The 17,329-nt window shown below is 37.1% G+C and overlaps 1 protein-coding gene across 6 annotated transcripts in view; it reads right to left on the bottom strand.

Annotated features, from left to right (window-relative positions):
- Mical (Molecule interacting with CasL) overlaps nt 1-17,329 on the bottom strand; it is a 282,128-nt gene that overhangs the window by 18,253 nt on the left and 246,546 nt on the right. For 5 of the 6 annotated variants that reach the window (XM_083126409.1, XM_083126408.1, XM_083126412.1 and 2 more), the window contains 6 exons: nt 16,830-17,071; nt 15,310-15,446; nt 8,174-12,154; nt 5,465-5,497; nt 1,198-1,348; nt 627-786 (listed from right to left, as the gene is read on the bottom strand). In XM_083126409.1, the coding sequence (XP_082982535.1) occupies nt 627-786; nt 1,198-1,348; nt 5,465-5,497; nt 8,174-12,154; nt 15,310-15,446; nt 16,830-17,071 (4,704 nt within the window). The remainder of the gene's footprint in view (nt 1-626; nt 787-1,197; nt 1,349-5,464; nt 5,498-8,173; nt 12,155-15,309; nt 15,447-16,829; nt 17,072-17,329) is intronic. The other variant, XM_083126413.1, reaches the window with a different exon arrangement.

Here is a 17,329-nt window from a genome sequence, read left to right as displayed (position 1 = left end):
TAGTGTCTCTCCTGTTTCAAGGGGTCTTGGATTTCATTCCGAGTAGGGACTTGGTCCAGTAAATCAGGAATCACTTCCATTCTGACTATTTGAGTACAGAACCAGAATTCAAATAAACTTTTGGGGAAGGAAAACTGCATAACTGTTTTCACCAGGAATAAGAAATTACCCAAGCACCTGAAATGTTTCCAGTTGCTTTCTATATATCCAAGAGTAGTTTCAATAAGAAACTGGCATCTTTTAAAGGCTTTCAAGAGCTACCAATCATAAAACTTGTTCAAAGAAAGAATGGTGAACTTGTGGTCTTGATGTCAGCACTTTCCAGATGTTTCAGGTACACTGCCTGGAATTTTGTTAGGTTACCTAAAAAAAAACTTCAGTCCTGAAGGAAAATAGCTGAAACATCATGGAACTTCGTTAAGTTAACAGCAAGTAAGTAACTTGTTATGGCTTTGAATAAATTAATTACCTAAACTGCAGCTAGACCTAGCGTGAACCTTGCACTTTTGGCACTCTGTACTGGTACCCTACCAATTGGGCACACAATGTTCATCAACTTTTTGATGATTTATTTTCAGAAGGAATACTACATACTTACTGGAGGAAAGTAACAGCTAGAAGCCTACCTTTTCAGCTGTGCCTGGCGTGCCATTCGCCTTGCCATGCGCGACTGTCTTCTATTCAAGCTACACGACCCATCCATTGACGACCCAGAGAATGTTTCGTGTGTCGGTGTGGAGAGGGCAGTAGCCCTTGAGTCCTCTTCGTTTTCAGAGAAACTATCTTCTGTAGAAAGAAATAAGTGTAATTTTTGCCCACTATGTCTCTTTACACTTACCAGATTTTAAAAATATCCTGATTTGTTCCGAGATACATTTTTTTTCCTTTTGTAAAATAATATAAAGTGTCCATGCTAAATTTATATGCTGCATATTGGGAAAAAACATTGCATTGCCACATGCTATGAACAAAATTGATTTAATATCAATTAACAAAATCTACTTACGACTTGCATGTGCAATAATAAAGATAAATAATAATGAAACATGTATCATTCTTCAAGCAAATTTCTGACATCACTAATACTAACTATGCTTCATTCTCCCCCAATCGTAATGAATACACTCTAGACACTGCTCATATGCTTTGCAGATCTAATTGGATTGTATTGAGGGGAAATGTAAGTAATATGCAAACCTGAAGCTCGAGGTGCAGGTCCATTCCCAACGTAATTCTGAGGTGGAGGAGGAATGGGAGGTGGTGCTTCTCCTTCTCCTAGTGGCGAACTTTTAGAAGGTTCACTAGAAGCTTTAGAAACCTCTCCCTTCTGTTGCTTCTTCTCTTTTTCCTGAAATTCGACACAACTCATGAGTACATACACATCAAATAGAACATTTCACAAAAAGTAATTAAGATAATTTCAAACGTGGTTGTATAATCAAATTCTACATGAGACAAACTTAAGAAAAAGCAAGGGTCTCAAAATATTTTATCCTGAATACATTAATTTAGAATTATTACAATTGTATTTTACGAACTAATTATGTGGCAGTGGGGGATATCGAATATGAAATTGCAATTACAGTAACTTGATTGAGGGGTGTAAGGGGTGACCTTCCACGTAGGTGCCCAAAAGTCAACCTCATTTCCACATAGTACACCCTGGACTGCATTTTGCAGACGAACGAGGCTCTGGCGATTGGCACTATAATTTTGTGTGTGTTGTCCTGTTTTTTATCCTTGTGTATGCTGAGGGCCCCTTTACAGCCTCAGCTTTTTACCAAAGTCAGAATATTTTAATATTTTAGTAACACAACACTGCAATTATGAAATTTTAGTTATGGTAAGGGGCTGGGTCTGTATAATGTGTCTGGTGCAAAATAGCCTAAGTGCTGATGCACCCAAAGTTTTAAATTCACATTTTAAAATTCAAGTTATGGCACAATTGTGTTCTTATATATATATATATATTTTGGATAAGGTAAGGGGCTGGACCCCGTATAACGTGAGGGGTGCAAAATAGCCTTTAAGTGCTAACGCACCCAAAAATTTAACTTCAAATTCAAATTCAAGTAACTTGATTGATTGATTTGGTGTTTTAAGTCCACCTTTATGCACAATAAGGCTAATTGGGAATGGACATACAGTTTAAAGTGGGATCCAAACCACTATGTGCCTCAACCCGGTAAATTAACTAAACTTCAAATTATCCACTTAATATTTACTGACAATGAAGCCAATATATGTGCCCAAAATGTTGGAAATAAATGCAGACTTAACCTGGTTGATCTCCGCAGAACACTTTTGTATCACATCACCTGCCAACCAATCAGTTATATTTGATTACTGTTATTGGAATGATTAATATAGAAGTATACAAGAATATGTATCTAATGTGGTAGCCAACACACATTGACAGTCTCAATAATAAAATTAGACTTCATTGGTAGTTTTTGGAACTATTTTTATTTTTTAACACCTCTCCCAAGGCTTCTTATACTCTTACTTGTAATCTTGTTATCTCATGCTCTACGTGTTTTACCCAATGACCAATTTGGTATTTATAATGATGGATATCAAAATATGAGATTAGCCTCTGCCAGATATTCCAGTGCTGTTTCTCCTTACTGGAGACGTATCTACATTGTACAATTCATGGGTTAGCACATCTGCCAGGATTGTCACAATAACCTCTGGCACTCTGAATTTTTATCAAACACCTTTGCTCCAAAGAAACACCGATGAGCAGTGGCAGACCATGTTCTTCTCATTAATGTGCAGCTGCATGTGGTGCACAGGGAGTACACTAACATGTTGTGTTAGCAGCATAAACCTTTTGAGTTCACAGTCATTCTACAGATGTGCTGCCACTTAAAATCCCAGCCCTCGTACATACCATTTAAATTTAATAAATGGTAACAGTTTTCAAACTTGTTACATATATGTGTCTACAGCACAAATAATAAAAAAAAGTCAAAATAAAAAGTCTACTCACTAAATCTGAAACTAATATGTTGCCATTCTATGTGAGGAAAGTTTCTACATATATTATATATATATATATATATATATATATATATATATATATATATATATATATATATATATATATATATATATATTATGTATATATATGTATATATATATTTAAAACAAATGGATTAGTTTTGGTCACGAAACACACCATATCCACCACCTTAAAAGCAATTTTGACATGCAAAAGTATCTTCTAGTATAAATACTACATATTCATGCACTAACAAAGTCCTATCAATAAATTACACTTCATGCCTCTTCTTCAACCACCTAAAAAGAGAACTACATAGGAAATAAAAGAACTACATCATAGAAAGATACCACACACAGACAGTTCTAACAAAACTACAGTCAAAAGGTACAGGCAATGAATCTCTACTATTTTTCATTATAAGTACACTGTTGAGCACCTCTCCACAAGGAAACAAAAAATTTTAAGTCTTACAAGGTTCACATGAATGTACAATTTCATCTATTACTATTTCATTTTAATATTTATATTTACATAGTTCACTTTATTAGTATTGTTCATACAAATACTACTTTGCATGTGAATTATTAAATCATATATTATTTGAACTGTGCCATGAGATCTTGATTTTTCACAGTTTTACATGCTGGGAGTATGTATATTATATTATCCTCATCCTTTATAAAGCTCTTAAGGCCATCACAGAATATGCATGAAATGAAACAAACAAGAATACACAGGAAAACCATGGAATAGATGAAAGAACAAACTGTGAAAAAGAGTGGGAACATGTGTAAGAGTGGTGCAGACATAGAATAATAGAGGGGACTGATATTAATGCCTACCCACACTTGGGGGATGGGAATAACAGAGGTTCCCAACAGAGAGTAATAATGGCGATGATGTGCCCATGTTGATGTAAACTAGTGTTAAAGCTGTGTGATTTGAAGAGACTGGTATGAATCTAATTATATTGAATCTAAAAATATAAAGAAACATTGTAATAATGGAAGTAGAGACAGGAAAAATCACACATTTTACAGCTTATGTCTAAAATATAACTCTGAAAATATGCATTCCACTTAATGATGGGATTTTCTTGGAACACTGACCATGCGAGTTTCAGAAAGATTTAAGAAATATTATCAAGAGCTAATTTAACTCTCTCATCTTCACAGATATCCCATGAAAATCTAATAATCACTCATTGCATGGATGTCCGGAAGGGGGGCAAGGAGGTTGGAGCATGACCCCCCTGGAAAATGAGTGTCAACCAAAAATTATATATTTCACACATATAATTTCATTTCAGCCACAATAATGTACGTTAATTATCGCATGAACATGAGAAATTAAAATTGAAGCAATGTTTTTTGAGGGAGTAACACTATTATGAGGGAAAATGTCCTGTTTGCCCCCACCCCCTGTACAAAAAAATACCTTGCTTGCCACTCCCTGGAAAAAATCCTGCGGACATCCATGCTTATTGCCTGCAACATTTTAGCTGTTCAGTAAAGTGCTGGGTGTTCATTTTAGAAGGCAATAGTGGAGTGGAGGAATTGTATATTTTCTTCAGAACACATTTTTAGTGTTTTCCATCTGTACAAATAACAATTGCGTTGAAAATGAACCTAAGACCATAAAACAATAATTTTTAAGCCATGAGGCATTTTTCTTTGGAGGAGGAAAAGGGGCTTCAAACCTGCTAGTCCCCCTCTTAAATTACTTTCTGAGATGAGGTTTTGTAACTAAAAAGTCATAATTTTTTGTACTGAATAAGAAACTGTGCAGCACCCAAAAACCACAATGTTTTTACTAAATGCATGAAATAAAGTTCAATATTTGTTAGATTGGTTTACATCAATATGAAAGTGTTTTAATCAAGTAATAGACTTTAAAAAAAAAATCAGTTTAACATAAACATGAGAATGTGTTCAAAAAATATTCTTCAAGGAGCAATCATATTCTGTGAATTTCTTGTCGAGCTACACCATGGTGATGAATGAAAGATCTACTGGAGTATCAAAAGGAACAGATGTAGAACTTATGAGAACTGATTCCTCCTCTTCAACTGAGGTCTAAATACAGTTCAACAGGAGTGTGTGACTGTCATGTGGAAAACATAGATTCAATTTCCAGTGTGGGTGATTTCAGGCGAATTTATTTTCAGCCGTGCGGTCCACCTAACCTCTAAATGGGTATCTGGGGGCAACCTTGGGCAGTAAAGGTGGCTGGAGCATGATGCTGATCATATCATGTCCACACATGGCATGTTGTAATGTGCAATGTTACTGTTTTAATTAGAATATACAAAATCCAGAGATTCCTAACTGTGCACAGGAGCAACAATATGAACATGCAACAAACAACACAACACAATGCACAAACAATAAAGCACACACACAAACACAAAACAAAGCCGTGACTAGTCACAAAAATCACAATCATTATGCTTACATCTGAGTCATCCGACCCTGAATAGTAATCATACTGGAAAAGATAAACAGACACCTGCTTAAAAAATATTTTCTTCAAAAAAACTATCTTTAACATACAACAAAGCACATTCAGATCAAAAGACACAAAATGTACTCAATCAAAGGGCATGATCATTTGGCTCTCCCCACTGGTTTCTTCTTCTTAAGAAGTACATGTTATAGGAGTTTTAATCTATTGTTGCACAATACTGGTGTTCTGGAAACAAGTGCTATATGCACAATTATACATTAAGCCATATCTAATTCAAATTAACAAAAATATTAAAATTACATTTAACAAATACAATAGTATTTCTTCTTTGGCAAAGTTGAGTTCTATTGTTAAACATCATTTACAAGTTGAAGTTGAAGTAGAATCTAATGTGCACAATAAACATCCTGATTGATTATCTTGACAAAATCAACTATTTTTCATCTTCAAGTAACTTTCCAGACAAAAAAAGGTCTTTGTCCTCTGCACTGAATACATGATGCTAATATTACAATACACAGAAACTTAATACTCTATTTAGTTTGCCTGTTATGGTGTGCAAAATATATTATTACAAGCCTCACACAAACCACACCAATCCTATGTTTGAACTGGGAATTCCTATCTGGGGAGATTCGAGTTAGGTGGGGGGATGCTTTATGAAAACTTTCCTAACTGAGGGGATAGCATCCCCATGCATTCCCCCTCAATTTGAGCAATGCATCCATTTAAGTTTACTGGTAATGCATGGTTTCAGCACAATTCTCTTTATAAATTTTACTAAATGATGATCTAAATTTTGATACGAAATGAAGCAAAATGGAATTTTGTGAATCCTGATTTCTCAATTCTCAAAAATCTTTCCATATGAATATCATTATTGCTGATAACTCTCCAAAGAGTATTCATTAATACAGAATTTGTTTATGTATTACTTATTTTATTTTAGAAGAAGACTTCACATTTTAAAGCAATACACACCACAGCTAACTTTGCAAAGCACAAACACTGAACATATATGGCTGATGATAAGGATATATACAAATATCCCAATGTACTTTTTCCAGGAAAAAGTGTGAGTATGCAGGTTACATACATTCAGAACTCACCACTCTAAAAATGTTATTGATCCTCTTATACTAGAGCCTTGATGTAGAACACATGTTCCAAACATTCTACGCATACAGGAAATACTGTAGTTTGGATATAATTGGAGGAATTTAAGATGGAGTTGAAAAATATATGGTATTAATTTTTCTACTTCAAGTTTCTTTCCTTTTTCAGGCATTTGAATAAACAGTAATTATTTGTATAAGTAGCACCATAGTGGTAGACATTTTAATAGACTTTGAAGAAAAATTAGGTATGTTTCATTTGTAATATCGTCAGCACTTCCAACCGGTTGAACAATGGTAAGAATTGCAGTCACTGTAAAGGACCCTCCTGGGTTGTGACAGTACCAGGTACAACCAAGAAACCAAGAAGTATCCGTGGCTGTTCCAAAAATGAGGAAAAAATCTATAAATTCTATTATTCAGGAAGTTATAATTTATATTCTATGATTGAAGAAAATGTTTATAATAACTTGAAAACAATGTAGATGTTTTATACATGAAGATGGAAATATTGTGATGCTTTGCAAAATTAATTCTCTTTTCACCTATTAATGTTGATGGTTATGGGAGCCTATATGTTTTTGCAAAACAATGCATAACTTTTTATTTTAAGGGCAGGAGAAGGAACATCCAGACACAAGGACCCTAAACTGCTCCTCTCCCACAGCAAGCTGGGGAAAGAGAGGTGTGTGCGCTGGATGGTCGTACGAGGAGGAGAAAACTTAGCATTATGCTTATAGGAGTATTATTTTACTTGATCTCTTGGGAATACAAAACTTTTTATGGCATAGAAAAACACATTAACAGATGGAGGACATGCCTGGTTTGCATTGTCTGCGTTCTATTGTCAGGTGGCATTGCCAGTTGGTGGTTGGGGGGCTGGGCTGTGCTGCTTGGCATGGTGTCATTCCTGTTCCCCACGTGGCTGGTCGGGGATTTTTCTTAGGACAGTTCCTGTTCCCCGTGTGGCTGGAGAGAAAAGATGCGGTGCAGATACTCGACCCCCCTCCAGCCACGTGGGGAACAGGAATGGCACCATGCCAAGCAGCACAGCCCAGCCCCCCAACCACCAACTGGCAATGCCACCTGACAACAGGATGCAGACAATGCAAACCAGGATATGCGCGCCATCACCACTGAATGGGAGAAATCGCGACTACCACCACCCAGGAACAAACAATGCAGTGAAGCGGTACCATCTCCGCTTCAAACACCGTACCCTTTTGTGAATGAAGACAGTGGATCTTCGAAATTAATAGGATTTAACCATTAAATTGTGCAATGCGGAAGTGCGAAATTTTATAAATTTCACGTAAGTAGTTTTAAACCACGTTTACCGCAACCATCATGAATGACCATCTTGTATAGTTGGGTTTCTTTTTAGTAGCAGTGTCCATTCTGACAACATTGAAATAAATACACAACTGGTGTGAAACTGTTACTCTTCGCCTTAATGTCTAAATAATTATCAATTTGTGTCTCTATCCTCAGACATAATTCATTTTGTACAGGAAATTTAATGGAATTTTAAATAATCATATAATTACTATCATTATAAGATATTGTTTGTGAAATGACTTACCTTTGATTTCTCCTTTGATTTAGGAGTTAACCTAAATCTGGAGAATTTTTCTTTAGAATCCTTCCCACCTGGAGATTTGGACTGGCTAGTATTCGGGGTTTTTGGTGGGGAAGGACTGGCAGATGAATCTTTTTTCTTTGAGAAGAATTCCGAAACGGCTTGAATGATGCTCCTCCTTCGCTCCCTGTCTTTGCCCTTCTTCTTCTTCCCATTCTCCCCTGATGATTTGTCGTTTTCTTTGGCTTCTTTACCTTCCATTTCTGCAAGTGAAATGTCCGCATCTGGCTCCAAGTAGAAGGTGGCTTTGGAAGTTGCCGAGCTCGATGTGCTGATACAAGGTGCTGCTTCCGGGGAACTTGCGAGAGATTCATTGCTGCACACGGACCGTTTTCCGGAAGCAGTGTCGCTCGTGCCAGTACTAGAAGAGCTGGGGCTTTTAGCACCTTCAGGGTCCAGGCTAACTTTCCTCTCCAAAAGCTGCTTGTCGAGAGAATCTGTGGATTTTGACTTTTCGGGAACGGTTCTAGCTTTTCTGGATTGTTCTTTGCCTTTAACGGAACTAGAATACTTTGGTGGACTTAAGCCGAGTTCTTCGTCGCTCTTCAAGCGTGCTCTTGTCTTTGCCTCTTCCCTGCTTCTGCTCCGTGCAGCAGATACCTGTGGCACATTTGGCATTTTTATGCTCGTTTTCTGGTCAGATACTTGCGGTGTGTGGAACAAAGCTTTCCTGATATCAGGCAGGGAGAACGCCTCTGGGTTCGTTAAAGGGGTGTCTGGGAGAGGCTTATGCAAATGTGATGTCGTATGCTGGGGAGTGTTGAAGGAGGCGTGGACGGAGAGAGGGCGCCGAGAGGGTTTCTTGAATGACGTCATAGGAGTATAAAAGGTTTCCTTCCCCTCACTTTGGCTAGTATTGTCGTCATCTGCAAATGGCACTTGGAGATCCTGATGTACACTATGTCTGCGTTCACAGTCTTGCACGGTCTTTTCCACACTTTGAGGCAGCGAGTGATCACTGCTTTTCGCATTCCTGTCACTTGCACTATCACTAACACCAACTTTCTTGCCGCACACGTGTTGACTCAAATGTTCGGGGCTGCCGACCAGTTTACCCACACAGTCTTTTCTCTTCCCATGCTCGCAACTGGATTTAGGTAGTTCCTTTGAACTTGCCTCACGTTCCGCTGTACACTTACAACCTTTATTTACATCACCACTTTGTTTTTGTTCTTGTTTTCCCGCAGCCTCTTGTGCAGAGGCTTGTGAACTCAAGAGAGAACCCTGTGATCCCTTTGTAGACTGACAACCTGAACTTTCAGGGCTCAGCGGCCCAGAAAGAGAACTACGAGAGTGTCGCTTATTCTTTCTCTCCGAACTCTTCTGCCCTAATTTCCCCAATACCATTTCCCGAATCAAGTCCTTTTGTTTTGACCGTTCTCGTGATATTTCTTCCAATTTCTGTGAAGTGCTGGGTAAAGGTTCTAATTTTGTATCTTCCTCTTCCTTCACTGTTTCTTGCTGTTTTGGGGTGCACGGAGGCCTTCGCGATTTCCGAACATCAATAGAATCTCGAACGTTATGGAACGGCGATATTCTTCCCTGGATGTTCCGAACATATTCTTCATATGAATCGGAACTTCTTTCAGAGAGTTTGTACATTTCATGACTCTGATCAGACTGTGCAGGTGTGTAAAAAGAAGCTTCCCTAGTTTTGTCCATTGAACTATCTATAATTGTGGTAACATCACTGGTAGTTGTGTCTTCTGTTTCAGGAAGAAGGTTCTCCTCTTCATCTCCATCACCCACTAATACTTTATTCACAGCTTCTACAGGACTAAGCTCGGTATCCGGAGTATGACTTGTACTTTCACTAACACTAACAGTATCACTACTTTCAGTCACTTTCTCTGCTTCCCCCACTAATCCAATTGGGACTGATTCTATCACTGGTGTGCCCTCATCATCTTCGTTCTGCAATTTAAGGTATCCACACCTTCTAGCCTCACTTGCTTCATCTGGACTGCTATCTGCATGGTCCATGAATTCAATATGATCAGCACCTGCTAAAAATGTATAGGAGTCTGCTTTCGAGGTATCCTGAGATGACGTGTTCAAATCCAGCTGCATTAACTCTCTGTCAAATCGCATGTCGTTGAAGTCTTCGCCTGGAGCGATTCTTGCACGTTTGTCCCGCAGAGTAATGTATTCGGGATTAATGTTAAACTCCACTTCCAAGTCTTCGCCCACACTGTTTGCATCAGTGTCGCGTGCCCAGTCGGACCACTCTGTTTCCGTCAGCGCCGTGCCCCTGCAGGAATCTGGAGACTCCTTCGAAGAAGGGCTGCTTCTCTCGCTAGACAAGACTTCCAGCTTAAAGCTTCTATCACTTTTCTCAGATCTTGAAAACTCCATTTCACTTTTAAGATCAGCATCGCTTACTTCTCGATCCGTAAGAGCCTGTTTATTAATAGCACCACCTTGGGTGGAGTCTTGATGCATACCCGTTCTCTCCTTTACCGCATTTCCCCCTTCTTGGTCCATTTGTTCAACCAGAAGCTCTCCTCGCGAGTTGTGCACTTCCAATCGAGGAGGTTCATGAATTGACGGTTTATCTTCTTCGTCAAGATCACTCATTGTTACGTCTGACAGTGAATCGCTCTTTGATGAGCTCGATGATATGTCATCTTCCTCCTCTTCTGTGTTCCTCTGAGGAATATTGGGCACAATTATTGATGTTTCATGAGCAGGACTTCTGGGCCTGTAGTCTGCATTATCAAGCAGCTCCGTGCCATCTTCGCCTTTCTTATCTACAATAATGATGTCCTTGATTTCCATTTCATCTATTCCAACCATTCTCTCCATCTCGCCTTCCACTACTGTGCTACTGTGGCTTGCTGTCACCGTAGAAGTTGGTTCTGTTGATTTCAAGCTTTCCGAACAAACATCTGACAAAACTACAGCATTGTCACTATCCTTAATCTCCGGCTTCTCGCTGGTGGAGCGTTCACTTTGAAGGTTTTTGCTCTCACGTGTATCATCAGAAATTATATTGTTGTCCAAATGGTCCTTGACTATATCTTCGGCAGAGCGTTTCGCAGACAACAAAGCAGCTTCCTTGCTCAGCTGTTCCAAAATAGCAATAGACCCATTGGGCAGTGGTGACTCTTTTCCACACACGTGGCTGAAGCGTTCATTGTTTTTATTCAGTTCCTCACATTCATTTTCCTTCAGCGAAGACTGAGCAGGCGATGGGTACTTGAAAGGCTGAGAGACTTGCTGTGGAGAAGGAGGCGACAGTGGGTTTGATCTAATTTTCGATGTGCCTTGAAGAAAAGCCTGCATGCTTGGACTAGGTTGCGGTGCTGGATTTAGCAACTTCTGGTGCTCTGATATCATATCAACAAAGCTTTTGAACTTGGAGTCAAGCATTGATGCTGAACCAGATTTCCTAACAGAGCTTCCAAGAACTGAAGCTCCTAGAAGGTACTTCTTCTTGAGCTCCAGTGACATTTTAGATGCAATCCCTTCCGTGGAATGGGTCCTATTTAACAGATCTCTTCTGGTGATCGGGGGCATTGGCTTCCTCATAGTTTCTCTTATATTTGACGTGCTCGACGATCTCGACTGCCCACCAGCCAATGGTGAAATATTTGGTTTCTGTGCATCCCGTCCTTTAATGCCTTTATCAATTTCGCCATTTTCATGAATCTTGGTCACTTGAGTCTTTCTAATTTCGCCTGCATTGGTGTTTGTCAGTTTTGCATGGACCAATCCCCTTGTGTTCTTCTTATCATTTTCCGCATTGTGATGCTCAGTTGTCAAATGAGGCTCACTCTCATTTATGACAATTGTTGGTATCTCATGCTTTTGACCACTCCATCGTTTATTGTCATGTTCAAACTCTGAATCTGTTTCTATTTCGGTTGCAGAATTATCTTCATCACTTTCAGTTTCTGTTGAGGAATCATCATCGGATGCAATCTGCAACAGAAACAATCTCATTAATAAATTTGCTTAATCGAAGGGACATGATTGATTAATCAGTTTTAGCTGGTAATGGCATATCAGTAAAATAGTTTATAAATTTACCAATACTGATAATCAATATTTTACTGATCTGATATAAAGTTGTAAGTATTCCTTGAGAAACATGAACAGTTTGACCTCCTTAATGAATATAAGAAACCAAGTTATTTCAATGGGGCTTGCATTTGAAAAAGAACTGTGTATTTAGACTTTTACTTTGAAAAACTTGGCCACATGAATTATATGTTTATATTCATACAAATAATAAAATGGCAGAATTTTGTACCAAATAACAGGGTGTACCAGAAGTGATAGCACAAACTGAAACGGCGAAAAGTACTCAATAGTAGAAGCAAAAAAAGTCTCGGTAAACATGGGGTCGCAAACGAAGTGTTTGCGAGATAATTGCAAATGTATAGTTACGATCTGCCACTGACTTCATTGTTTGTGCACATTGTACACTTTGTCTCCTTGCGCACTGCTAGGTTTTCTTTCTTTAAAACTGAACACTGCTGCACATGTGACATACTATACAGTGCAATAGTCCTTGGTAATAAAAGCATCAGTAATATCTAGCGAGGTGAACCTTTTAATTCTGTTATTTGTTACCAAGTAGAACTATCAAACCTCACACTTGAAAAGCATACAATGTGTACAAACAATCAAGTCAGTGGATCATAACCATACATTCACAATTATCTCGCAAATGGTTCGTTTTCGAGTCCATGATTACTGAGCTATTTTTTAATTCTACTATCGTGTACTTTTAACCATTTCAGTTTGCGCTATCACTTCTGGTACATCCTGTATACATACTTACTGATACACCCATATGCCTATATCAGAGTACTGATTAATATGTCGCATCCCTATATTTGTGAAATGTTATTTATTTACAAAAATGTAATCTCCCACATATACACCCAAAGATGGAGAAATTACCTACAGCAATAAGAAAACACTTTAAGATTACTGAATCATGCTAATTGCTAATTACATGACAAATTCCCAAGTACACAACAAAAATATATATGCCAACTTTTAAAATCTGCCTTCTCGTGCCACGTCTTTCCTGTAACACTGTATAATTTGCGACTTGTTGATTAAACAAGATATGTACTGTTCTGCAACATGAGAATTTCTGGTCACTGCAACTCAAATTTATAATCTACTTTAGCTGTCTTTTAGGAACAAATAGATTTTATTATAATAAAGACAATATTTTCCAATGTACACACTATAATTGGAGTGCATTCATAAGTCAGTCTCAGTGTGAACTACTGCATGGTCTTTGTGTGGTTTATTTTTTTGTTTTCTAGATATCTCTAATAGAAAATAAGCTTACAGCACTGCGGAAAAAAAAAAACAGTTTCATCAGGAAAGGTTATGGCAGCAATCTTTTTGGATGCTAAAGGAAATGTTATTATCTTCAAGAGAGTAAAACAATAACTGGGGAATACTATTCTAATCTTTTAAACAGACTAGAAGAAACAATTTGTGAGAAAACATCTGGTTTGCAGAGGAAAAAAAAATCACTTCTCATCAAGACAATGCACCTTACCACAAAGTGTTTTCACAATGGAAAAATTAAGGGATTTGAACTATCAATTGTTGGAACATACACTCCAAATCCCTAGATTTGGCTCACTCTTCCCACAACTCAAATCACGAGGCAATTACAGCTGTAGAGGAGCATTTAACAGACCTTACGGAAAACCACTGGAATTGGAGCATTGCTGGAATAAACGTCTTGATCCTAAGGGACATTATGTTGAAAAATAAAAATTATATCAAATTATATTTCACTATTAGACAGAAATTTTCAAACCAGCCTTGTACATATGCACCATGGCACTGGCACTGAAAACATAGCTCGAAGTTATTTTCGCCCTTTTACCCATCTTGGTACAGGCAAGGGAGGATGGCACTAGTGTTCATATGTTCAAGGGTAGCAAAAGTAGCAATACCACTAAAATGGACCAACATTTATACAGACATCTAAGTTATTGAAACTGTGGTGACACAAGAGATGAACTGGTTCACTCACAGATTCAAGTCCTGGCTGCTTAAATTATTTGTAATGTGTTTTGCTTATTATTGTCTACAATTGTACTTTATTGAAGATGTCCTGTTTATAGAAAAATGCATTCTCCAGTCAAAGACATAAGACATTATCTCCACAGACGTTTCATTTTATTAATATTCATAGACTTTCCATGTAGCATCTTTATTACAAAGACAAAAAGATGACGGATAACCACAGACATACATTTTACCTGAGGCCAACATAGATCCTTCAATTTGTAATGCTATTAGGCAGATGAAGATTATGGTGCAGTCTACTTGGTTAGGGTGCTGCTATGCAAAAACAACATTTCCACTTAACTGATTGGAATGTATCTATCAGCCAACATTAGGCAAAACTGTTCCCTAGGCAATGAATGATGATTAAACTTGGGAATTTGTACTTAAAGAGATTAACTATCCTACTTTGTACAAACACACAATAAGGTAAAAGACTATGAAAAGAAAAATAAACAGTATAACGTCAAGTTATTACATTACAAGGTTAGCCTAAATCTTTCAATTTAATTTCAGCACACACTCCATTGCTGTTCTTGTTAGCTATTGTTACAAGGTATGATGTGCATTCTAGGTGGAAGATTCACACAACAGAGAGCTATTAGTTGACATACATTCAACGGGTAAATTAGTTGATTTGAAAGCAACCAACATCATGGATAAACACGGAATATAATTTTATTTATTTTACCTGCAATTTCTTCTGAATTTGTCATCATCACCCAAAGTAACAGCTTGTTTCAAACTTTCCAAAAATCATGTACTAATGAACAATAACAAAAATTTATGTACATTGGAGCTTCAGTCATTTCGCAAATTGAAAACGTCTATTTGTCAATTACACAAAAATTGAACACAATCATTGTTTGTTATTGAATGAAACTCTCCTTTTGTATTGATTGTTAGCAACAAAACTAGAATGAAAATGCTAAAAGAACAGCGATGGAGAGTACTGTTGACGTTCAAATGAAGCAACACTTCTGTTTATTTTTCTTTCCACGTTTTGAGGAGGAGGATTTCTTTTTCACCTCAGTGTCGGAACCAGTTTCAGAATCTTGTCTCCGAGGAGGATTTGGCACTTCCAATCTGACTTCCTGCTTCCGTAGCTCACGAGCCTTTATCTCTTCTTCCCTTTCTCCCTCTGTTGCAATCTCACTTTCTTCGTCTGCAAATGAAACAGAAGTTCTCAAAACATCACTTATTTATGATATTTCGTGAACACACTCAAGAGCTAAAGGTACACTGGAAAGGATCAATCTTTGTGGCATCAAAATACAGATAAATCGAAGTTGTAACACAGAAATAAACAAAAATTGCAATTGCAAAATGACTACTGTGGTAATACAGACAATTGTCTTTATACACAGGAGTGCAATGCAGATAAATCATGTTCCTATTTTCACATACAATTTTATATTTCTGCAGAGGATCCTAATCAGTGGTAGAAAAAAACAGGGTGCCTGAAAATCTTGACCTGGTGTCTGAATTTTAAAATTCAGTTCTATTTTTTAAAATTTTTTCAAGTTCACTTATAGAAATTTCCTTATCTTTAAAAAAAAATAACGAGCACAGTATGTATTTTTAATGCTTGTGTATCACATGTATCATTAAATTAGAATAATGTACATGCCATTACAGTCCCGTGCGAATTAATTGGAACAAGATATTTTTATGCATGATAAGAGTCTCAAACTTGACTATGGTTTCATGATGATGAATCTATGACAAATCATGTAATACAAATTATATAACAGAAAGAAGAACATATTAGCTATTAAGAAATATTATGAATATGTAATTTATTATTTCTGAATAGTGTAATTGATGAATTAGGGTACAAGTACAAAAAAATACATAGTGTGTGTAGTTATTGTCGAATTTCAATTAATTCGCACGAGACTGTATACCTCATTTCTGATTGGTTTACTTTATTTGAAATATTTTCTCACACACACGTACAGTCCCGTGCGAATTAATTGAAATATGACAATAACTACACACTCATGTATTTTTTTGTACTTACACCCTAATTCATCAATTACACTGTTCAGAAACAATAAATTACATATTCGTAATATTTCTTAATAGCTAATATGTTCTTCTTTCTGTTATATAATTTGTATTACACAATTTGTCATAGATTCATCATCATGAAACCATAGTCAAGTTTGAGACTCTATCATGCATAAAAATATCTTGTTAAGATTAATTCGCACGGGACTGTATTAATTTTTGCACTGTTGCTAGCCGAATTTAAAAATCTACAGTGATATGGTAGGATCACACACATATTAGAATGTATTGCATAGTCATTCATGCTGTTACCAGTAGAGCCATGTATGTACATAAGGGTTCTTTAGGAAGGCCACTACTGCACAAGAATTAATTATTTTAATCCAATCTTGCATTAATGAATAAATGTTTCATGGTCACTTTTCAAAATGCAAAATAATAATAATAATAATAAATAGTAAAAGGGGCTGGCTCCTGAACAATTTTTATTTTTGTCTACCCCTGATTATAGTAAAATAAAAGTCTAAAATCTAACCTTCATTATCATACTCTTCATAACTGAATTCCTCATCACTTTCATAACTGCCACTGTCTTCATCCTCATCATCCTCCTCATCTGCTTCTTCATCTCCAGACTTCACATCCCTTTTTCCGCCATGTGCAACATCCTTTGAGTACCTCCTCTTCCATTTCTCATGCAGCTGGCGAGTCTCGTCTGCCGTCAAAGGATGAACGATGGCCTCTTCAAAGGCTTCATCAGCCTCCTCCTCAGAATCACTGTAAATGGGAACAGCATTATAAATGAGGTTGCTGATAGCGTTCAGTAAAAAAAGTAAAGAGCTAAAATTAATATTATTCCCTTCTAAATACTACCACTAAAATTACTAATACTTACATTAGGGCAAAGCCAATAGTGAAATTTCTGTAACTGAAGTTTCAATTCCAGAGTCTGGATGGGTTGATTCACTATTTTTATAAATTCAATGACAAATTCAAAATTCTAATTATTCCATACATGACTCTTTTTATTATTTC

Source organism: Lepisma saccharinum, chromosome 8 (genome assembly GCF_977018435.1).
Source record: "Lepisma saccharinum chromosome 8, izLepSacc3.1, whole genome shotgun sequence".
Classification (NCBI taxonomy): domain Eukaryota; kingdom Metazoa; phylum Arthropoda; class Insecta; order Zygentoma; family Lepismatidae; genus Lepisma; species Lepisma saccharinum.
The sequence above is the reverse complement of the archived record's forward strand: the minus strand, read 5'-3'. Positions and strand labels throughout refer to the sequence as shown.